At 43.3% G+C, this 24,346-nt stretch overlaps 3 protein-coding genes across 5 annotated transcripts in view; all 3 read left to right on the forward strand.

The window, feature by feature from the left end:
* LOC118586797 (zinc finger protein 778-like) overlaps window positions 1-3,378 on the forward strand; it is a 31,773-nt gene extending 28,395 nt beyond the window's left edge. The window contains exon 6 of the mRNA XM_036192091.1: window positions 3,119-3,378. Within this exon, the coding sequence (XP_036047984.1) occupies window positions 3,119-3,310 (192 nt within the window). The 3' untranslated portion in view covers window positions 3,311-3,378. The remainder of the gene's footprint in view (window positions 1-3,118) is intronic.
* On the forward strand, window positions 3,312-5,146 carry LOC118586955 (cellular nucleic acid-binding protein-like; the record flags this gene model as incomplete). Its single annotated transcript, XM_036192423.1, has 1 exon — window positions 3,312-5,146. A coding segment is annotated over one exon (546 nt), but the record flags the coding sequence as incomplete, so codon positions are not given.
* Window positions 5,147-7,671: 2,525 nt separating this feature from the next.
* Window positions 7,672-24,078, forward strand: LOC118586799 (zinc finger protein 426-like). Of its 3 annotated transcripts, none has more exons than XR_004945407.1 (4): window positions 7,672-8,168; window positions 12,473-12,572; window positions 14,493-14,617; window positions 24,048-24,078. XR_004945407.1 is itself a non-coding variant. In XM_036192097.1 (4 exons), exons 1-4 carry the CDS (start codon window positions 8,141-8,143, stop codon window positions 20,050-20,052), a joined length of 402 nt encoding a protein of 133 aa, XP_036047990.1. In that variant the 5' UTR covers window positions 7,672-8,140; the 3' UTR covers window positions 20,053-20,535. The 3 variants fall into 3 exon arrangements, 2 of the variants coding, with proteins under 2 accessions (XP_036047990.1, XP_036047991.1); XM_036192097.1 differs by lacking the exons at window positions 12,473-12,572; window positions 24,048-24,078 and adding exons at window positions 12,573-12,655; window positions 19,887-20,535; XM_036192098.1 differs by lacking the exons at window positions 12,473-12,572; window positions 24,048-24,078 and adding exons at window positions 12,577-12,655; window positions 19,887-20,535.
* The last annotated feature ends 268 nt before the right edge of the window (window positions 24,079-24,346 follow it).

Raw genomic sequence — 24,346 nt, forward strand, 5'->3', positions numbered from 1 at the left:
TTGATCCTTAGATATTCTGTTGTCTGATGTGGCTACAGTACCCTTGATAACCAAAGCCATCTTTCTCCAAACACAGGCTGGGCATGGTGGTGCACGCCTTTAATCTCAGCACTTAGTAGGCAGAGGCAAGCAGATCTCTATGAGTTCCAAGACATCCAGGGCTACCATGTCTCTAAAAAGAAAAGGAAGAAGGAAGGAAGGAAGGAAGGAAGGAAGGAAGGAAGGAAGGAAGGAAGAAAGAAAAAGAAATACATACAGGAGGTGTCTGGGGGATCAGCCCCTTAATCCTAGCACTCAGGAAGACAAGAGTTTGAAGCAAATGTAATCTACATAGCAAGACTTGAAGATATAAAAGCTAGAGGTAGTTTGATAGCACAAGTGGTAGAAGGCCTCTAGCATACACAAGGCCTTGGCTTTGGTCTCCAGCATTGCCCAAAACCCTACACAGGAATAAACCCCCGAAGTACCTAGTATGTGAATAAGCACTTCCCTCGACTTCATACTTGACGAGTGAGTACATCTGCTTGGATTGTATGCTGTATTTGTGTTTATGTTCTGATTTCACTGTAACTCCTCATGGAATGGATTTGCATTGAACTAACTAAATAAAAAGATAAATGATGAAAGATAAAAAGAATGCATAACATTTTTCACTGAGAATTATCTGAAATATGCACACACTTTGATTGTTTGTTTGTTTGTTTTCTTGAGATGGGGTCTCACTATATATCCCTGACTGTCCTGGAACTAGCTCTGTAGGCCTCAAACTCAGAGATCTGCCTGCCTCTGCCTCCTGAGTACTCGGCCTAAAGGTGTGCGCCACCACACCCAGCTCCAGCACACACGTTATGACAGAGCCTCAGAGTACATGCAGAGAGACAATGGGAGAATGCTCCCATCCGCACCCATTCAAAGTAAATCTCTTTCATAGTAATAAGAACTTGGGCTGGTGAGGTGGCTCAAGTCAAGATGGACAGAAGTGCTTCCAGAAGAAATCGGATGGAAGGAGAGAAGTGAGTTGTTACGGATCTCCACCATGAACTGTGGCATGCAGGCATGTGTGTGTAAGCATACACACAGGCACATTTACTCTAAACATAGAACAAAGCCTGTAGAAATGTAAAATAATTGAAGATGGAATTAGATTAGAAGTCAAAAACAAAATGAAAATGCAAAATACTTAGAAACTAACTTCAAAATAACTTACAAAGAACTTAAAATAGTGGATCAGAGAGAAGGTGTGAGGAAAATTGGTTGTTTAGTTTTGTTGGTTTTTTTGAGACAAGAGTTTCTCTGTGTAGCCTTCACTATCCTGGAACTACTTTGTAGACCAGGCTGGCCTAAACTCACATAGATCTGCTTGCCTCTGCTTCCCGATGCTGGGATTACAGGCATGCGCCACCACTGCCTGGCTTGAAAAATTGTAAAAATATTTTGAAAATGCAGTACATTACATTGTAGTGGGTACTGCTAAATGAGTGTACATGTAAGCTATCCAATTTTTATATTAGAAAGAAAAGTCATGTGTGAGCCAGCTAGCAAGGCAGATCAGTAGGTAAAGGTGCTTGGCACTGAGCCTGACAACCTGAGTTCCAACCCTGGAACCACATAGTGAAAGGAGAGGACCATCTCCCCAAAGCTGTCTTCTGATCTGTACATAACAACCATGGCTTATATGCATGGGCAAACAGGTACACACACAAATGTAAAGAAAAAGAAGTTACATATGTTCACAGCAAGATCTTGTCTCAAAACAAAACAAAATGTGTTGGAGAGATAGCTCAATGGGTAAAGGTCTTGCCATGCCAGTGTGAAGAACTGAGTTCAGATGCCCAGAACTCATGTAAAGCTTGATGTGGTTGCCTGAATCTATCTATATATATTGCTGTGGGGAGATGAAAGGCGGAGACATGAGACTCTCAGGAAGCTCACAGGCCAGCTAGCCTAGTGTACACAGCTGCAAACATCAAGAGACCCTGTCTCCAACAAAAGGGAAGGTGAAGACTGACACCCAAGGTATTCCACAGACCTACACATACACACACAAACACACAGGGCTTATGTACACACACAAATAATTTTTTAAAGGTCTCAAGTTGATAATCTAACTTCCCAAAGCTAGCAACTAGAGAAATTAAACCCAAAGTCCATAGAACAACAAAGGCAACTCATCACAGTACACAATAAATGTCACTATAGAACCTGGAGGAACGGAAATGAGCAGGTTGTGCACCAAAATGTCTGCTGCTTTTAGGTTTTGTTTCTTAGTTTTGTTGTTCATTTTCTTTTTTATTTTGTTTTTTGAGACAGGGTTTCTCTGTGTAGCCCTGGCTGTCCTAAAACTTTCTTTGTAGCCCGGGCTGGCCTCGAACTCACAGAGATCCGCGTGTCTCTGCCTCCTGAGTGCTGGGATTAAAGGCGTGTGCCACCATGTCCAGCCATGTTTTAGTTTTTATTACATGTTTATTTTGTGAGTGTGCGCATGTGCCATGGCCAGCCTTGTCTATAACGCCAGTGCCAGGCCAGCCTTGTCTATAACGCCAGTGCCAGGCCAGCCCCATATCACACAGTGAGACATGGCTCAAAGAAACAAAACCAACCAATGAAAAAACAGTTGAACTGGGTGGTAGTGGTTCAAGGCCAGCCTGGTCTACAGAGCTAGTTCCAGGACAGCCAAGGCTACATAAACCTTGTCTTAACCAACCAAACAAAAAACAGTTGAATACTAACAAAAGCATATACTTCTGGATGTATAAACACATTATCATGATATTTTTGGCTTTTAAAATATTTTGCAATACATACTATTTATATTTTCATACAACTACATAATGTACATTGAATATATTACACTCCATAATTCTTTTTTTGTTTTGTTTTGTTTTTTTCGAGACAGGGTTTCTCTGTGTATTTTTGCACCTTTCCTGGAACTCACAGAGATCCGCCTGCCTCTGCCTCCCGAGTGCTGGGATTAAAGGCGTGGCCATCACCGCCCGGCTCACTCCATAATTCCTTACCTTCCTTCCCCGCTCATATTAGTCCCCTTTGTTTCCCTAGACAGTTCTACTTCTACTCCGTGTCATCTATTCATACGTAATTTTATGTGTCTATAACATAGGAACAATACATTAGAAAAAACATTTGTCATTCTGAGACTGGCGTGTGCAGCGGCGTGTGTGGGGCGTGTGCAGACCCGCGCGTGGCGCCGGCAAGGACCCTGAAAATAAACAGCCGCTGCTTTGCGAGTCGCTTTCCTGGGCCTGGGTCCGAGTCTTCACCGCTGTGGGAAGCTCAGACGCTGAAGCTCTAACTGCAGCTATGAGCAGCAACGATGCTTCAAGTGTGGACGATCTGGCCACTGGGCCAGGGAATGCCCTACTGGTGGAGGGCGGGGTCGTGGAAGGAGAAGCCGAGGCAGAGGTGGGTTTACCTCCGATAGAGGGTTCCAGTTTGTTTCCTCGTCTCTTCCTGGTATCTGTTACGGCTGCGGTGAGTCTGGTCATCTTGCCAAGGATTGTGACCTTCAGGAGGATGTTGAAGCCTGCTATAACTGCGGTAGAGGTGGCCACATTGCCAAGGACTGCAAGGAGCCCACGAGAGAGCGAGAGCCATGGTGCGACAGCTGTGGCGAGCCTGGCCATCTGGCTCGTGACTGTAACCACGCGGATGAGCAGAAGTGCTATTCTTGTGGTGAATCTGGACATATTCAAAAAGACTGCACCAAGGTGAAGTGCTATAGGTGTGGTGAAACTGGTCATGTAGCCATCAATTGCAGCAAGACAAGTGAAGTCAACTGTTACCGCTGTGGCGAGTCAGGGCATCTTGCACGGGAATGCACAATTGAGGCTACAGCCTAATTATTTTCCTTTGACGCCCCTCCTTTTTCTGATTGGTGGTTGTATTATTTTCTCTGAATCCTCTTCACTGGCCAAAGGAACAGATAGAGGCTGTTCCCAGGCCAGTGAGCTTCACTTGCAGTGTAAAAGGAGGAAAGGGGTGGAAAAACCGAATTTCTGCATTTAACTACAAAAAAAGAAAAAGTTTGTGTTTAGTTTGGTAGAGGTGTTATGTATAATGCTTTGTTAAAGAACCCCCTTTCCGTGCCACTGGTGAATAGGGATTAATGAATGGGAAGAGTTCAGTCAGACCAATAAGCCCCTTTGGGTTTGAGTGTGTTCCCATGTAGGAGGTAAAACCAATTCTGGAAGCGTCTGGGCTTCCATAAATAACATTAATTTTTAGCATAATGACGGCCTTGGATTGTCTGACCTCAGTAGCTATTAAATAACATCAAGTAACATCTGTATCAGGCCCTCGAAGAGCATACAGTTGAGTAAACTGAGAAGACAAATGTGTTGCTGTCTATGCCAGAGAAATCGGGATAAAAGCCTAACACAGGAGCAGCTTCATCCCAGACAGATGGTGATGGCAAAGGTGTAGAACACATTTTTCAGAGACTAAATCTAAAACCCAGAGTAAACATCGCTTAGAGTTGAATTGCAGAGAAATGCATTTTCACAGAAATCAAGATGTTATTTTTGTATACTATATCACTTAGAAAACTGTGTTTCATTTGCTGTGATCAGTTTTTAAAAGTCAGGTGGAAAAAGCAACTGAAGTCCTAGAAAATAGAAAATGTAATTTTAAACTCTTCCAATAAAGCTGGAGGAAGGGGAGTTTGACTAAAGTTCCTTTTTGTTTGTTTTGAATTTTCATCAATGTCTATAGAACAAAATGCGATATTAAAGGGGAATGCAGAGGAAAAAAAAAAAAGACTACCTCTGGTTGCAACCATTTTTCTATAAATGATATAACTGTCTTTAACACAAATGTATTATATGTATTTTGGTGCATGCATGTGTGTTCGAGTATGCATATGTGTGCCACAGTATGTTGTTCAATTAGAACCTCCGGCTTACCCTTGCATGATCCAGAAAGCCCCATTACCCTCTCTCTCTCTCCCTCCCTCTCTCTCTCCAAAACCTGCCCTCTCAGAGAATCTCCAAAAAAGAAAAGGCACCGAAAAGCCCAGTTCCACCTTCTTGGTGGCTGCAGCAGCCCCTCCCCTGAAGTTTTCAGCAGCCCAAATCCCCGCCTAAAGTGTTCAGCTTTTGACCATACTTGGGCACAAACCCAGCTTGTGAAGGACATGTCATCACCCCTCACCTACCACTTATATGAGCTCCCTGCTTTAGTTCGGGCATGTAGCTTCTTAGGCCTCCATCTCTGGGACTGGAGAACCCACTCGGGTGTTTCTTTGCTCAAATAAACCTGTTGTTATACTTTTTCAATTTGGCTTGATCTGGCTTACTGTGTAGACAGAGAAACCTATTATCGGGACAGAAAACGTATTACGTGTCTGTTGAAGTCACAGGACAACTTACAGAAGTTACTCTGTCTTTCCACTATGTGAACTTCACATATCAAACTCAGGTTGTTAGGATTGGCAGCAAGTGCCTTTACCCCTTGGGCCACCTCCTGGTTGCTCTTCTCTGTTGCTGATAAAGATCTCATTGTGGAACTGGAGAGCCAGCTCAGAGCTTAATTGCCACCAAACCTGATAACCTGAGTTTGATACCTGGAACCTACATGTATGTGTACATCAGTGGCACATAATCATTTCCCAACAAAATAAATACATGTACAAAAAAAGACTGTATTTGGTACATACAGCATACTTTGTCCATCCCTGTTGTAGGACGCCTAGATTGGTTCTGTAATACATCTATTATGAATGGTGCTGCAAAAAAACACTGATGTACAAGTATCATGAGGAATTGTTTTTACTTAGTAATTTTTTAAAGATTTATCTATATATTTTATATATATAATGTATGTCTGCAGGCCAGAAGAGGGCACCAGATCTCATTACAGATGGCTATGAGCCACCATGTGGTTGCTGGGAATTGAACTCAGGACCTCTGGAAGAGCAGTCAGTGCTCTTAACCTCTGAGCCATCTCTCCAGCCCCTTAATTAGTAATTTTTTATGTGTATGTGTGTGTACCACATGCATGCCTGGAGCCTACAGAAGTCAAAAATGAGTATTGGATCCCCTGCTACTGGAGTTAGAGTTGTAACCACTATGTGGGTGCTGGGAATGCAACATAGGTCCTCTGTGTGAGTAGCCAGTGCTCTTAACTGCTGAGCCATGAGAATTCATAATGTGTTAGTAAATCAGTGTTCAAGAACAATTTTATAAAGCTGGAGAGACGGCTTAGCAGTTAAGAGCATTTTGATGGTTTTGCAGAGGATTAGAGTTTGGTTCCCAGTATCCACACTGTGGCTTAATCATCTGTAACTCCAGTTCCAGGGAATCCTGTGCCCTCCTCTGGCCTCTCTGGACACAAGACATGTATCGAGAGCATATAGGTAAAACTGTAGGTAAAATTCCAAAAAATTATACAAAGGTTAACTTCTAAGAACCTTAACACATGTGAATAAGAAACTTTGTAATCTTTAATTAGTAAATGAAGAATGTCAGATGCCAGAGCCATTTTACAAGCTACATGAGGCTCTGAATCATTTGGTAAGAGCTTAAAAATAAAAACAATGATATTTGAAAACAAAATATCTAAAGGGCCAGTGAGATGGCTCAGTGAGCCAAGACTCAGTGACAACCTCAGTTGGATTCCTAAAGCCCATGTGTTGAAATGGGAGTGCAGATTCTCACAGGCTGCCTTCTGACCTCTATAGATGTGCCCCTTTTTTTGAGACAGGATCTCACTGTGTAGCCCTACCTGGCCTTGAATTCAGAGACCCATCTGCCTCTGCCTATCAGGTACTAGCAGGAAAGGCCTGTGCCACCACATCCAGTCAAGTGTAAACATTTTTTTTGTTTGTTTGTTTGTTTTTCGAGACAGGGTTTCTCTGTAGCTTTGGAGCCTCTGTCCTGGACTAGTTCTGTAGACCAGGCTGGCCTCGAACTCACAGAGGTCCACCTGCCTCTGCCTGGCTCAAAATTATATCATTGTTCAGTAACAGAGTGTTTGTGTAGGATGTACAAAGTTCATGTCTTTGAACCTCCAAAATTGTACAATTCTATTAATTAGCCAAGCACCTGAGGCCAGGCCTGTAATCAGGAAGATCTGGAATTTAAGGCCAGCCTGGGCTATATTGTGAGAGCCTGTCTCATACCCCCAAAACAAAAGTATACAATAAAGTAATAAAATTATATGTAGCTGAAAATATAAAAAGCTGGGGACATAGCTCCGTGGTGCAGCACTTGCCCATCTACCACACACACACACAAAGGAAAATGCAAAGAAATCCAAACTATAGTTTATTAGGGTATCCAAATAAAAGAAAATTACAATGCACATGTGAGACTGGGTGTATGGAAGAAACGGATCATCTCATTAACTGGCAGATTTTTCAACAGAACTGTGACTTAGGGATTTGGACAGTCTTGTATTATAGTTGTTAAACTGCATGTAGTTGCAGGCACTTTTACAATACCAACACTTGCAAGGTGGAGGCACTAGTACCAGACGTTCAAGGTCATCCTCAGCTACACAGCAAGTTCGAGGACAGCCTGTGTAGCTCAGCATGGCACCCCCCACGCCCACTCCACTCTGGTCCTGCCACATTCATCCCTGAGCTCGGTTCCCTGTGAATCCCTGCTCACTCCGTGAGGCCGCCTTCAAGCTTCCCTTCCTTAGCTGAGACTATCTTCCCCTACACTGCCGAGATTTAACTACAAACCCTCGGTCTTACAGGGGAGCGCCCCTGAAACCGGAAGTCTAGAACTCCGCTACCCCCGGCTGGAAGCAAAACGGGAAGTAGCGTCACGGTGGCTTTTCTTTTTTCTTCTGTCAATCTCTGTGAGCGACTCGGAGTCTTTATGGTTCCGGACTGTGAGGTCGGCACGGGTTATATGGAATTTCGCTTGACAGCGACGTCCCGAGGTGGACTAGATTGTGGGAGAACGAAGCTCTCTGCGGGAACCTGCGCGCCGTGCGCGGTCGGGGAGCGTCGTAAAACTGCCGTAACGCCGTGTCTGCTGTACGACAGCTATTGTTTCGCCCACTTCCCAGCCTGCAAACCTTCGTAATTTTCTTTCTTCTTTTTTAAATCACAAGGAAAAGATATTTTCGCTGTTGGATACACGTTAAAGGGAGTCCCCGAGGGTCCTCCCGCCTCATGGACCTGGCAACTGCCCTATGCACGGGTGAGCGCTGGGAGAGATTAGGCTCAGGAGTGGGGATGTGGCTGTCTCTGCTGAGCCCTGGATTCCACCCCAAGCGTGTGGAATCTATAGATGTATATTGCATTACAGTTTTATTTATATTGATCGTATGTACATATATGTACGTAAGTGGTTCAAGAGACCTTTCTGTTCTTAAGCAAATGGACGTTTTTGTTAAATTTTTATTACATTTCAATTGAACCCAATACATGCACAGTACTAAGACATATAGGCAATAAGTAATGAGGGGCCTGGAGAGATGGCTATTGTGTAAGAGAACTTTCTGCTCTTACAAAGGGCAGTTCCCAGCACCGGCAGGAAGGCTCACACTGTCCTAAATCTCTCCTCGGGATCGGACGCCCTCTTCTGGCTCCTGCAAGTACCTGCATACATGTGGTTCACACACATGCACAAATACATTTTTAAAAATTAATGAATTTTTAAAAATAATGAAACACTATTTTTTTTACTAAATTTTAAGAATCACATCTACATTTCACACATGAATACTAATTTCTTCAGTACTTCAAGTCTCAATGGTTTATATATATTTTTTTGTTTTTTGCTATTGTTGTTTTTTGTTTGTTTGGTTTGTTTTTTTCGAGACAGGGTTTCTCTGTAGCTTTGGAGCCTGTCCTGGACTAGCCCTGTAGCCCAGGCTGGCCTCGAACTCACAGAGATCAACCTGCCTCTGCCTCCCAAGTGTTGGGATTACAGGCGTGCACCACCACTGCCCGGCTTTGTGTGTGTGTGTGTGTGTGTGTGTGTGTGTGTGTGTGTGTGTGTTTCCAGACAGGGTTTCTCTGTGTAGCTTTGGCTGTCCTGGAACTCGCTCTGTAGACCAGGCTGGCCTCGAACCTGGATTCTACCTGTCTTTGCCTCTCAAGTGCTGGGATTAAAGACGTGTGCCACCATCACCCAGCTATCCTATTTTCATTTTTTATTGTGTGTGTGTGTGTATGTGTGTGTGTGTGTGTGTGTGTACATGTGTGTGTATGTGTGTGTGTATGTGTGTGTGTATGTGTGTGTGTGTATGTGTGTGTGTATGTGTGTGTGTGTATGTGTGTGTATGTGTGTGTGTGTATGTGTGTGTGTGTGTGTGTGTGTGTGTGTGTGTGTGTGTGTGCAGATGTCAAGACATGTGTGGAGGTCAGAGGACAACTTGCAGAAGTTGATTCTCTCCTACCATGTAGATCTGGTGTATCAAATTCAGCTCATCAGGCTTGGCTTTACCAGCTCAGCTGAGGTATCTTATTGGTATTATTTAGTGTTTGTTTTGTTTTTATTCTTTTGGATTTTTTAGTCTTTTTGAGACAGGGTCTCACTATGTAGCCTTGGCTAGCCTGGAACTTGCTATGTGGATGAAGCTGGCTCGAACTCACAGAGATCTGCCTGCCTCTGCTTCCCGAGTGCTGGGATTAAAGGCGTGCACCACCACACATGGCCCTATTTATTCTTTTACAATTTCATACACAGTAGACATCTACAGATTGACCTTTTTCTTTTTAGGGTGCTGAGTATTAATTGAACCTGGGGTCTTGAACATGACAAACAAGCGTTCTACCACTGAGCTATATCACCAATGCTTTATTTCTTAGTTTTGAGACAGGATTCCATTAAGTTGCCCTGCACTTGAACCTGCTCTACAGCCAAGGTAGTCTGTGATTCTTCTGTAGCTGGGACTACAGGCTTATACTCTTAGGCCCATCTTATTTTATTATTACTTTTATTTTTATTTATTTTAGATTATTTTATTTTTTATTTATGTGTGTATAAGTACGTGTGTGTGTGTGTGTGTGTGTGTGTGTGTGTGTGTGTGTGTGTATGCATGCATGCAGGCACCCATGAAGACTAGAAGAGGCTTCAAATATCATGGAGCTGGAATCACAGACATTGTCAGCTGCCTAGTGTAGGTTCTGGGAACTGAACACATCTTGCTCTGGGAGAGTAGCAAGCACTCTTAACCCCTGACATCTCTCGCCCTCTCTTTACTTATGTGTATGCTTGTGTATGGGTGTGTGGCAGTGCATGCGTGTGCATATGCATGCAGAGGCCAGAAGACAACCTCAGGTGTAGTTCCTTAGGTGCTGCCCATCTCTATTTGGAGATAGGGTTTCTCACTGGCCTGTAATTCACCATATAGGTTAGGGTGACTATCCAAAGAGCCCCAGGGGATCTGCCTGTCTCCACCTCCCCAGTACCAGTATTATAATCATGTACTGCCACCACACCCAATTTCCTTTTTTAAAAAAAGATTAATTTTTTTATTTTTATTCATATGTATATGTGTATGCATGTGTGTAGATATGTGCATGTGAGTGTAGGTGCCTATGGGAGCCAGAGGTGTCTAGTCCCCTGAAGCTGGAGTTATAGGTGGTTGTGAGCCACCCAGTGTGGGTGCTAGGGACTAGACTCAGGTCTTCCCCTAGAGCAGTATGCACTAGTAACCTCAGCCATGTCACCAGTTCCATGCCCAGCTCTTCGTACCTGGGTCTGAAGATTGAACTTTGGTACTCCCTTTTAAGGCAGGGACTTTGCCAACTGGAGGTACAGGGCAAACTCTCCAGCCTCTTTAAAAAATAAGAAAGAAGAAGGAAAAAGAAGAGAAGAAGAGGCAGAGGAAGAGAAAGAAGCTGCCACCGTCACAATAGCTAGTATTCCTGGGCCACAGACTCAAGTTCAGGATCAACTTGAGTAACTTTGTGATACTCTGTCTTAAAGTAAAAGAATTGGAGATGGAGCTGAGTGATAAGAGTACTTGGCCTGTCATGTGTGATAGCCTTGGTTCTGTCACCACCACCACCATTACTGATGGTATTTAATACTACTACTACTACCACTACTACTACTACTACAATAATAATAATAATAATAGCAATGGAATGCATTAGTAGCTGGGCTTGGTGGCTCACATTTTTTGTTTGTTTTGAGACAAGTTTTCTCTGTGTTACAGCCCTGGCTGTCCTGGAACTCGCTTTGAAGACCAGGCTGGCCTCAAATTCACAGAAATCCACCTGCCTCTGCCTCCCACATACCGGGATTAAAAGCATGTACCACCATGCCCAGCTAGTGGCTCACATTTGTAATCCTAGCACTTGGGAGGTTGAGGCAGGAGGAGTTTGGGGCCGGCCTAAGCTACAGTGTGAGGTGTTGTCTCGAAACAAAACAAAAAGACTGATAGCTAATAATGAAACTCCAAAGAGATTCAGCTGCCAGGTCTTTAAGCGAGGATGAGGAGAGACTATTCAGGAACAGGAAACTTGGTGAACAAAACTCAAGAGTAATTGAGAGGCAGGTGTGTTCCTTTCCCAGAGGAAGAACGTCACACAGAAGAGAGGATGGTGGTAACTGGGTTAGGAGGGTGGGCTAGGACCAGCGGAATGGCATAGTTGAGAGCAGGGTTGAAGGGAGGCCAGGCAGCAAAGCACTCGCCATGCAAATGTAAGGGCACGATTTAGTCTCTAGCACCCACACCAGAAGAGCCTGGTATGGTGACTGCATTTGAACCCACGACCAGGGAGGCAGAGACAGGTGGATCCCTGGCCTACTTGGCAAATTCCATGCCATTGAGAGACCTTGTCTGATTAAACAAGGTGAATAGCTCCTGAGGAACAACACCTTAGATTGTTCTCTGGCCTCCTCAAGCATTTGAGCATGCAGGCCTACACACACACACACACACACACACACACCTGGGGGTGCTAGGTATAGATGAAGGTATGGAGTTAGGGCAAAAGCTCATAATAATTAAGCTTTAAAATATGATTATAGTTACCTAGGCTCAGGTCATTGGTCCAGAAAAGAAAAATGAAATCATTTTGAGCATCTTGAAGCTCAGATACAGGAAACTCAGCCTCTTCTTGATCTGTTGATTGTTGCTGAAGGCGAGCTTCTCAGTAATTGCGAGGATGATCAGGCATAGTGAAAAACAACAGAACCTACAACCTGGTGGAAGGAGAGCATAGATTCCCCCAAGTTATCTTTTTCATGTGTGTATTATAACATTTCTACACTTATACAATAAGTAAATATAAAAATATTTTTTCTTTTTCAAATTATTTTTAGATCTATTTATTTTACTGTATGTGTGTGAATGTTTTGCTTACATGTATGTTTGTATCATGTGCATCCTGGAACTGGAGTTATGGATGGTTTTGAACCACCACATGGGTGCTGGGAATTGAACCTGGGTCCTCGGCAAGAACAAGTGTTCTTAACCAATGAGCCATCTCTCCAGCCCTAAAACTATTTTTAAAAATTAATGTATGTATCTAATTTTTCTCAAGTATCTAGATCCTGTGTATTTGACACTGAGATTGATGAACTGAAGAATGTGGACAAGATCGATGGGAATTTTCGGGTTCTTACACCGTCTCTTTCTTCCAGGTAGTCTTCTTTCTGTTTACCCAGTCTGCCTTGAGGATAAGGAAAAGGTAGAGAATGGTGGCCCACTGAGAGGTTTTTATCAGGTATGCAGAAACTGTCACAAAATGCCAAGTGTGCCTGCACCAGGTAGAAATGTTTCCATCTAGGGAGATGTGACACTGTACCTTCACAGAGCCAAGAATCAAGATGGAAACCCCACTCTTGATTCCCCAGGGGGTAGCACCACACTTACTGGTGTAATGTCATCTGAAATTCCATCAGGAGCTTAGTAACTAATGATTAATGTTGACACCCATGTGACACAGGTACGTTGGTTATTTTGCCAAGTATTCTAACAGAGTTCTAAGGAGGAAGAGCATACTTTGTTGAGGGGGTGCGTGTAGCTCAGTTGGTACAACACTTGCTTACAGCTGCCTCTAACTCCAGCTCCAGGGGCTCCAGTGTGCTCTTCAGCCTCCACGGACACCTGCACACACACACACACACACACACACACACACACACACACACACACACAAATAAAAGTAAAATTAAGAGAAAAGAAATTGAAAATCATCCCCTTAGGTAGAGAGGAGGATCAGGAATTCCAGTTCATCTTCAGCTACCCAACAAGTTAGGAAACACTGGAGCTGGTGAGACAGCTCAGCAAGTGAAGACATTTGCTGCCTAGCCTGAAGACTTAAGTTCCCGTGAACTCACATGATAGGAACAAAGTAAAGTCTGCAAATTGTCCTCTGACCTCCATTTGTGTGCTGTGGTGGGTGGGCCCTGCCCCCCTCAGTGAAATAAGTTCTTTTTTGTTTGTTTTAAATTATGTGTGTATTTACCTGTATGTATATCTGTATACCATGTGCATGCCTGGTACCTACAGAGGTCAGAGGAGGGCATCAGAACCTCTGGAACTGATGGAGTTACAGATAGCTGGGAGACATATATGGATGCTGGGATGAGAACAGAATCCAGATTTTCTGCAAGAACAAGTGCTCTTAACCACTGAGCCATCTCCAGCCCTAAGAAACAAGGCCTCCCCCCCCCCCCCCCAATCTCTCGGGTTTGTTTTTTGTTGTTGTTTTTGGTTTTTTAGTTTTTTTCAAGACAGGGTTTCTCTGTGTAATTTTGGTGCCTGTCCTGGAGCTCACTCTGTAGACCAGGCTGGCTTCGAACTCACAGAGATCTGCCTGTTGAAACAAGTTCTCTTTTTTAAAAATTCCTGAAACTAGAGAGATGACTCAGTGGGTAAAGCTCTTGCTATGCAAGTGTGAGGACCAGAGTTCAAATCCCTAGAACCCATGTAAATACCAGATGAGTGTGGTAGTAATTTGTAATTTCAGTCCCCTGGAGGCAAAGCCAGGATCTCTTAAGTGAGCCTGCTAGTTAGACTAGCTGAATAAATGAACATTGGTTTCAGGTAAAGACCCTGCCTCAATGTTACTTTGACAGCCATTGAGGAAGATACCCAGGATTGACTTTTGGCCTCTAATACACATGTACCCATACGGTACGTTTGAATACATATACACACATGGATACATATTACAAAAAAAGTATAAGTTTTTTCTTTTTCTTTTTAACCCCCCTGTGCTTGGAATTGAACCTAGGGCCTTAAATATGCTAGATAAGCACTCTACCATTAATTTGTATCTCCCAACCCAAGACTGTGCATTGAACCCTGTTTACCTAGTGTATGTGGTATGTAAGGATAAATTTTAGGGGATAGATAGAACTGTTTGTTTAGTTGTGAGGAGGGTCACTAAAGTCATATATCCATAGGAAATGGACTGTGACTGTGACCAGGGAGGTCTCATAGACCACCAGTCCCTGAAGCAGACAGTGGAAGTTCTCAGACAAGTTGGGTCTCATGTCTGCATCTATAATGAATGTTGGTGACATGTTACTCAGACTGGCATGTATATGATTTAGGACTCAGTGACCTTTGATGATGTGGCTGTGGACTTCACTCAAGAGGAGTGGGTTATAATGGATCAAACTCAGAGACCTCTACAGAGAGGTGATGCTGGAGAACTACCAGAACTTGTCCTCAGCAGGTAAGATGTCATTGCCCACCCTGGCCTCTTAGGGAGAATAATGTTCTGGGCATACTGAGGGATCAACAGCCTTGATCTGAATATACTAAGAAATAAAGACACACACAGGGGTGGTGTTTTGCGATACAGGGTTTCTCTCTGTGTAGCCCTGGCTGTCCTGAAACTCTCTTGTAGACCAGGCTGGCCTCAAACTCAGAGATTAAAGGCATGTGCCACCACTGCCTGGCTCAATTTTAATCATGATTTGTTTTGTTTTGTTTTGTTTTAGATTTTTTTCATTTAATTTTATGTGTATGAGTGTTTTCCTGTATATATGTATGTATGCATGTATGTATGTTCAGAATTCACAGGAGGGTAGTGTATTCCCTTAAACTGGAGCTACAAATGGTGTGAGCCATTTCTGGGTTCAGTGCTGGGAATCAGGTCCTCTGGAGGAGCAGCCAGTGCTGTTAACTGCTGATCCAGCTCTCCAGCCTCTCAACAGTGTTTTGAGTTGCAACAGTAAAACTAGTATAAATTTCTTTTTTCGTCTCAATTTCACAGATTGAAGATTCTTCCTGATAGCTAAGTATAGGGGCTGGGGATGTGGCTCAGCTGCAAGAATGTCTGTCTGGCATGCACGAAGCCCTGGGTTTAACCCCTTACCACAAAAAACTAGATATGGTAACACATCTGTAATCCCATTACTCAGAGGGTGAAGGCAGGAAGCTCAGCTACATAGCCAGGCTGAGTTACCTGAATTCATTTTTGGGGGGTTTTGTTGTTGTTGTTTGATTTTTCAAGACAGGGTTTCTCTGTGTAACCGCTCTGGCTGTCATGGAACTCTCTTTGTAGACTTGAACTTCCAGAGATCTCTGCCTGTTTCTGCCTCCCAGGTGCTGAGATTAAAGGTGTACACCACCGCCACCGCCACCTGGTTGCTATATGAATTTTTATATTTCACCCCCCCCCAAAAAAAAAACTCAAGCAAAAGTCAGGTCTGGTGGGATCCTTCTGTAACCTCAGCACTTGAGAGGTTGAAGCAGGAGTATCACCTAGAGTTTGAGGCCCATCTAGGCTACATGGGTCCAAGGCCAGTGTGGACTCTAACAAAACCCTATCTCAAAATAAATAATTAAATAGAAATCAAAGAGGGGAAAACAAACATCTTTTTTAAGATTTGTTTTTATTTTTATGTAAAATATATCACATGCATTGCCCAAAGAGGTCAGAGGAGAGCACTGGATCCTCTGGAGCAGCAGTGAGCTGCCTCAAGAACAGCAAGTGCTCCTAAGTGCTAAGCCTTCTCTCCAGCACCCCACCCCATCCCTGTTTTTCCTTTAGGAGTCCTGGCTGGCCTAGAACTTGCTATATAAACCAAGCTAGCCTCAAACTCTCAGAGATAGCCTGCCTCCCTCCCAAGTGCTAGGAGTAAAGGTGTGTACTATCACACCTGGTTCAAGAATCATTCTTCCTGTAGATATTAAGACACTAGTTAGCCAGGCAGTGGTGGCAACCACCTTTAATCCCAGCATTTGGGAGGCAGAGGCAGGTGGATCTCTGTGAGTTCGAGGCCAGCCTGGTCTACAGAGTGAGTTCCAGAATAGCCAGGACTGTTACACAAAGAAACCCTGTCTCGAAAATTAAAAAAAAAAAAAAAAAAAAAGACATTATTTCAGCATAAGTTCTTTTTTCTTTATTAAGTTAAGAGCTTTTTGTTTTATTTCCTTTCCTTTCGTAAGAATAGGGTCTACCTCCTTATTCATGCTGGCCTCAAACTTTGTAAGTAAACCAAACTGGCCTTGAACTCACTCACTGTCTTTCTGCATCCTTCCAAATACTGTAATTAAGGTGTGTGTGCAGTACCTTGTTGATTATTTTTTCTACTCTTTTGTTCTTTGGTCTGTTGGGGACCCACCACCCAGCTCCCAAATAAATCACACATGGAGGCTTATTCTTTCTTCTAAAGGCCCGGCCTTAGCTTGACATGTTGCTATCCAGCTTTTCCTAACTTAAATTATCCCTGTCTACCTTTTATCTCTGGATTTTACCTTTCCCGTACTTCTGTATATCTTACTTAGTGGCTGGCTCCTGGCATCCTCCTCTCCTTGTTCTCTTGCTTTCTTCTTTTCCCCCAGATTTCTCCTCCTATTTATTCTGTCTGCCTGCCAGCCCCACCTATTCTTTCTCCTGCCTCGATATTGGTCATTCAGCTCTTTATTAGACCATCAGGTCTTTTAAACAGGCACAGTCACACAGCTTCACGGAGTTAAACAGATGCACCATAAAGGAATACAACATATCTTTGCATCATTAAACAAATGTTCCACATTACAAACAAATGTAACACATCTTAAATTAATATTCTACAATACCTGTCTTGAAAACTTCTAACTTTTTTATTTAAATGGAGCACTTTCTGTCTTCTCTTTGCCGTAACCAGATTGCAGCATCACTATTGCACTGTTTCGGGGCAGTTATTAAGTAGAAAGTATTGCTGATGAGTGAAGGTCCACACAGTGTGGATCTGATGGGTAAAGGGGTGACTTCACCCCAGGTTGGGTAGAGTAGGAAGCTGTGAGCTTTCTTCAGCTACTTATAGAATTGTCCAGTTGAAAACTTAGAAATTATTTCTGGAATTTTCTGTATAATATTTTTTGTTTCCAGTTGATGGTGAATTACTTAACCTATAGAAACTAATATTGGGGGTAAGAGGCAACTTCCATAATGTGTGTGTGCATTTATATACATGTGTACAGTGTGTGTGAATGCAGGCATGTGTGCACAGGGCATGTGTAGAGGGAGCTGAGAGGGCAAACTCTGGTGTCGGTCCTCCCCTTTCATCTCAGATGGGTTCTTTGTTGTACTTCTGCTCATACACCAGGCTAGCTGGCCTGTGGGCTTCTCCTATTCTGCCTCCTGTCTCTTCATGAGAACTAGGGTTATAGACTCTGTGTTCCCATATCTGGCTTCTACGTGGGGTCTGGGGATTTGAACTCAGGTCTCATGCTTGTGTAGCAGAGCTTTGTCCATCCAGCTTTCTCCCCGTCCCCTATAAGATATTTTCTTACTTTTTAGAATTATATCTGTGCATGGTGTGTGTGAGAGAGAGCTTGGACACACATGTGCCGTGGTGATTGTAGGGTCAAAAGAAACTGTCAAGAGTCCATTCTCTTCTGCAGCTGTGAATTCCAGAGACTGAACTCAAGTCACCAGGCGTACACAGCAGATGTTTTACCCACTAAGTCACCTCACCAGTCTCCCTCTAAGTTTAGTATAATATCAAGTTGTCAAAATGTGGTCCAGTCTCACTGCCATCACCCTGTTAGGAATGTAAAGGAAACCTGAGCATATTCTTGTCACCTATTTTTTGTTGTAGAGGGGTATTTGTTTTTACAGATCTGGGGAGTACACCTAGGCCTTGAACATGCTAGGCAAGTGCTTTACCCCTGCACTGCACCCCTAACTCCTAGCGTCTAAGCTTTACTATTTTTTTTTTTAAACAGAGGACCTTACTATGTAGCTCTGGCTGTCCTGAAACTATGTAGCCCAGGCTGGCCTCAAACTTAGATCCACTTGCCTCTGCCTCCCCAGTGCTGGGATTAAAGGCTTGTGCCACCACACCCAGCTCCTAGCATCTAAATTTTAACAAGCTACTGTGATAAATCTGATATACTATAATCTGTGAGATACTGGGGTAACTTTTTCCCTAGAAGAAAAAATATTTTTGTTTCCCTCTGTTTTCTGTTTGGCTGAGTGTTAGTATCTTGTTAATAGAGCTTTAAGTTGAGTTTTAATTCAGAAAAAGGTGGTCTACATGCTTGTCCTTTTGAAACATTTTCCATACAGTCTTTAGAAATATAGCTCTTCAGGGCTGGGAACAGTGGCCCACATCTGTACTCCTAGCTTTTGGGAAGCTCACACAGGAGGGCTGGTTGGCCAGCGCTACATAATGTGAGATTCTACCTCACACAAGAAAAAGCAGAAGCTAGAGTAATGACTCGGTGCTTAAGAACACTGGCTGTTCTCACAACTGTCTGTAGCCCCAGTTTCAGGGGGTCCAGTGCCCTTTTCTGGCCTCCAAGGACACTGCACACATCTGGTAAACAGAGTATGCAAGCAAAACACCATATGCATAAAATAATAAAATAAACAGTAATATATAATACAGTACAATAAAACATAATACATTATTATTGTTGTTGTTGTTGTTGGCTGGAGAGCTGGCTTAGAGGTTAAGAGCACTTGTTACTTTTGCAGAGGACCTGGGTTCAATTCCCAGCACCCACATGGTGGTTCACAACCATCTATAACTCCATTTCAGGAGCATCCTGTGCCCTCTTCTGAACTCCTCTGACCCCAAGTACACACATGGTACACACACATACATACATACATACATACATACATACATACATACATACAGGCAAAACACATAAAATAAAATGAATAAATCTAATAAAGAAATTAGAAAGAAGGAAAAAATGTGTGTGTGTGGCGGGGAGTGGGTGATGCCTCACCTGAAAAAGTGCTTCACAGGGAAGCATGAGTGTCTGAGTTCAGATCCTCAGTACCATTTAAAAAGTCAAGTGTAATGGCTATGCCTGTAGTTCCTACAGTGGGGAGGGGGGAATTGGAGGGTCCCTGGGGGCCTCCTCAGACAGTCTAGCTGAATTAGTGAGCTCCAGGTCCAGTGTGAGTGTGTTTCAAAAAATTATGTAGCCAGGAAGGTGTAGTGAGTCATGCCTTTAGTCCCAGCATTGGGAAGCAGAGGCAGGATCTCTGTGAATCTGAGGCCAGCCTCATCTACATAGTAAGACCCTGTCTCAAATTTAAAAACAAAAACAAAGAACTGGATATGGTGGCATGCACTTGTAATCTCAGTCCTTGGGTAGAGGAGGGTCTGGAGGGTTCACTGGTTAGCCAGCCTAGTCTTAATCAGTGAACCCCAAGTCCTAGTGAGAGACCTCATCTTAGAAAACAAGCTACAGGGTTAGGGAGATGGCTCAAGGATAAAGTGCTTGGCTGTACCAGCATGAGGACCATAGTCTGCACTCAAAACCCATGTGGAAGTAGGCAGGCACAGTGGCTGCCTGTGGTCCCCAGCCTCAGAAGAGAGACAGGAGGTCCTCTAGAAAGTTGGCAAGTGGCACTGGCTGGAGCTAGTGGGTGCAGTACAAGCCCCTGCCTCATACACACATATGTGTACACATGTGCACTCAGACCTACACATACACATACAAAGGGAGAGAGGGTCCTACAGTTACTGTTTCTTTTTTTTTCTGTCAAGTATGAACCACATCCAAGAATACTTTTTTCCCCTGTGTGTGGGATGTGAGGTCATCAAACCCAGTCTGATCTCCTGGTGGGAGGAGGAAGATTTACAGGCAGTACAAAGAGATGGTTTCCAGGGTGAGTATTCGTGGAGAAACAATTGTGATCAGGAAGTTCCTTAAGTTTGGAAATAGGATGAAGTTTTTGTCTGTTTGTTTTCTTCCCTTTGATTCAAGGTCTTACTGTGTAGCTCAGGCTGGCCCCTCCAATATTTCCATCTTTACCTCCTGGGTTCTGGGGTTGTTGGTGTGCACTGCCACACACAGCCATATTGAACCCAACCCCCCAGTATTAGGGATTAAACCTTGAACTTGCTTAGGCAAACACTCTTACAACTGAGCTGTATCTCCAGTCTTACGATGTAAGTTTTTCAAAGGTACAGTTGATCTCAGAAGCTGTCAGCCCTCTATCTCAGAAGCAATTCTGGATTCCTTACACTTTGCTCCGACTTTTTCCGCGATCCCACAGAAATGCCTGTTGTGTTTCTCTTTTATAATTTCGTCCTGTGCCATGCTGAGATCTTCCCTCGTCATTATCCCTGATAATATTCTTTTCACCATCAGTTTTCATTTTTACAAAGCAGTTTGTAGCCGGGCGGTGGTAACACACACCTCTAATCCCAGCACTCAGACGGCAGAGGCAGGTGAGTATCTTGGGTTTGAGGCCAGCCTGGTCTACAAAGCAAGTTCCAGGACAGCCAGGTCTAACAGAGAGACCCCTGGGGGAAAAAAAAGAAGAAAATTGTAATAAAACGTCTAAAACTATGACTCACATTTTTACCCTTTCCAAGTTTTAATCCATTAAAATTATCAAAACTTAGTTTCTTTATTTTTGTATTTTATTTATTTATTTTGGTGGGACCTCACACTGCAGCCATGGCTGGCCTTAAACTCAGGGTCATTCTGCCTCAACCTCCTGACACTGCTCGCCACGCTGGGCAACATTTGTCACTTTCTACTCCTGCAACATACCTCTCCTCTTGATCTTGTTTTGTTTTTATGTCTTTTATTAGAATGGGAAATGCAAGACACTTTGAGAGAACAAACTTTCAATGTGGTGCAAATGGTAAGATTAATCAAGGATGTAGATTAGTTCCTGTACTCTGAAAAGACTAGAAATTCCACTGTGGAAAGTAATGTCACCCACTCAGGACGGTGTGGGTAGGGGAGCAGCATTTTAAACCAGAAACACTCAATATAACAGTGTCAACCCCATCACGAAACCAAATCCTGCAAGTTCCCACACGTGTACATCCTGCATGTGTGACTAGACATTGAATTATTTTAACTTTTTATTGATTCTTTGTGGATTTCACATCATGTATTCCAATTCATCTTCCCATGTCTTCATATCCACCCTTTGCCCATGCAACCTTCCCCTCAAAATAAAATAAAATTTATTTTTATTTATTTATTTATTTTGTTTGTTTGTTTGTTTGTTTTGGGTTTTTTTGAGACAGGGTTTCCCTGTGTATCTTTGCGCCTTTCCTGGAACTCACTTGGTAGCCCAGGCTGGTCTCGAACTCAGAGATCCGCCTGCCTCTGCCTCCTGAGTGCTGGGATTAAAGGCATGCGCTACCAATGCCCGGCTTAAAATAAAATTTAAAAGAAAAAAATCTCATTGTGGAAGCTGTAGTATGGCTCAGTGAGTCACATAGTACACCCTTTGGTCCACACATCTTTCCTTGCAGGTGTTTATTGCAATGAGTCTGGCTCAAGGCCTCTGGCTTCTGCTGCACTATAGATACTTGTGTATAAACATAGTCCCTCACTGGGACTACTTTGAGATATTCTGTTGCTGCCCTGTGTCATGGAGATCTTGCAGGACTGCCCCCTTCACATGCTCCAGCAGTTCACATTCACACTCATAGCCCTGGTTCTGGGCCTGGGTGGTTCTGGACTAGGTTGGTCAGCCTGCCATCTCTCCCTCATCCTCACCACCAGGGCTAGCTCACCCAATGCAGCAGGCAGCAAGGGGCGGGGCCAGTTCTCCTACTCTCAGGCCCTTGGGGGCCTGCTCACCTGCACCTCCACCACCAGGCTCAGCTCTGCTGGTTTGCCCAGGTGAAGTTCAGGGCCCACTCTCCTGAGTGTTTGCAACTGTTGGGGGCCAGGGCCAGCCTTCCCACCTGCCACAGGTGGCAAGGGAAGGTGAGGGCATCTTTCCCTCATCCGGGCACCATATGGCAGACAAGGAGGGGCAGGGGCAGGGGCAGCTCTCCCATTCTCACACCCTCAGGGCTGGCTCACCCGTGCCCCTCAGGGTGCACAACAGGGTCAGCTCTACTATGTTGCCCATGAATTTTTAAAGCAGTTTATTTATCTGTGTTTTATTTGTGTGTGTGTGTGTGTGTGTGTGTGTGTGTACTCATGTGCACACTGGCATACATGTACCAGGGAAAGTTTATGTCATGGCCCTCTTGTGGAAGTCAGAGGAGAGCTTTCAGGAGTTGGTTCTCTCCTTCAGCCATGCTGAGACAGCATCCCTTGTGTCTACTACTCCATAAGTTTCTGACCAGTTCTCCTTCCATGTCAAAGCAGGAGTGCTGGAATTACAGATGCATGCTACTGTATCTAGTTCTGGGGCATCCGTTGTCCATGGTCAGCCTTGCATGGCAAGCACTTTACTTGCTGAGCCATCTTCCTGGCCTTTAAAACAATTTTATAACATGCTTAACATTTTTTAAAACATTTAAGCTGATTCTAGCACTATTGTTCCTCCAGGTTGATTAGAAATCACATAACAACATTACGAATGCCATGAAAATGGTAAAAATCATAATCATCCTCTAAGTAATACATTAAAAAAAAAAAGATAGGGTCTCATGTAGGCCCTATCCTCAGAGTTGCTCTTTGCTAAGGATAGCAAGTCCTGATCTGCCTATCTTCATCTCCTGAATGCTGGGTTATAAGTACACCACCATGCATTCTCTAAAATAATGTACTTTAATCATGATTCATTCATATGGAGAAGATGCAACAGTGTTGGTGACCTCTAAAATTAATTTACAGAAATTCCTTATAAGATTATGAAAGAATTAGAATTCATCTGTAGCAAATTAGTGCAAATGAGAAACATTTAAGAGAAATGGCATTCTTTTTTATAAGAGAACTCTCTTTTTGATGGATATTCTGAATTTGGTGAATTTGGGGTATCCCAATCCATGCTTAAAAGTTTGGGCTTCAGAATGTCCACAAATATGCATCCTCAACATATGTAACTCTGCTTTGAGAGTCTTTAAAGAAATTTATGAAGACATGCATGAATCATTTCAAAGTTAGAACAGATTATAGATGATTCTTGCATTAGAATTGAACTTGGAAAAAAAGCAGAAATTGTATACATGCAATAAAAATTTTAATATTCTGTCTTCATAAGGGTTGAAACCCTTAATTTTGAACAACCATTGGTTATATTTATTCTCAACAAGCAGGAAGGCACAGTGCTTGGGAACTCTGTGATTATATGCAACATAAAGATATCTTCAGAGAGCATTCATATTTTAAAAGACATATGAAAACTGAAAATTCAAAGAACACCTGTGACTCTAATCAGTATGGAAAGCACTTTCCCACTCTGCATAAGAAACCATCTACGAGACAGGAACTTTCTGTGTTGAATCAGTATGCAGGAGACTTTAGTCTGACCCCAAATGTTACTCAGTAGAAAACAGGCTTGCAGGACAAAACTGTTGAATGCACTGACTTCCTTAATCAGTTGTATTTTAAGGCACATAATAAGAATCTATAATGGGGAAAAATTCTGTGAATTGACTCAATTTGCAGGAGATTTTACATGTTCCCCAAGTAGAACTCTGCCTATTCAAAAGTATACCATAAGAGCCTATGAGTGTAAGATTTGTGGGAAAGTCTTTGGCTATTCTTCAAATCCTAATAGTCATATGCGAACTCACACTGGGGAAAAACTTTATGAATGTAAAATATGTAAGAAATCATTTACTACTTATTGGTGAAATTATTAAGGCCACTCCACATAGTTAAAAGGGAGGTTTATTTTGTGGGGTAACTTACAAATGAAGGGATAGGTTGCAGGGTCTGGGAAAGGTATGGCACAGTCCGGTGGTGTCTCTGGAGAACTCTGCTCGGTCTACCTCCAGGGTCCAGGGTCCCAGAACCAAGCGAGACCTCTCCTCTCGATCCTGGGTCTTCCGCTTCCTCCTCCGCCCCGCCTTGTGGGCGTGATCATTACCGAAGCCTCAATGGGGATTGGAACTTCCAGGCCAAAGCTGGGATGGCTACCCACTATAGCTACTTCTTCAAGTCTAACTGAACATTTCAGAATTCATACTGGAGAGAAACCTTTTAAGTGTAAAGAATGTGGAAAAGCTTTTACTAAGCACTCAGGACTTTCTACACATGTACAACACATGCTGGACAGAAGCCCTATCTATGTAAG

The sequence above is a fragment of the Onychomys torridus genome, chromosome 7, assembly GCF_903995425.1.
Source record: "Onychomys torridus chromosome 7, mOncTor1.1, whole genome shotgun sequence".
NCBI lineage: Eukaryota > Metazoa > Chordata > Mammalia > Rodentia > Cricetidae > Onychomys > Onychomys torridus.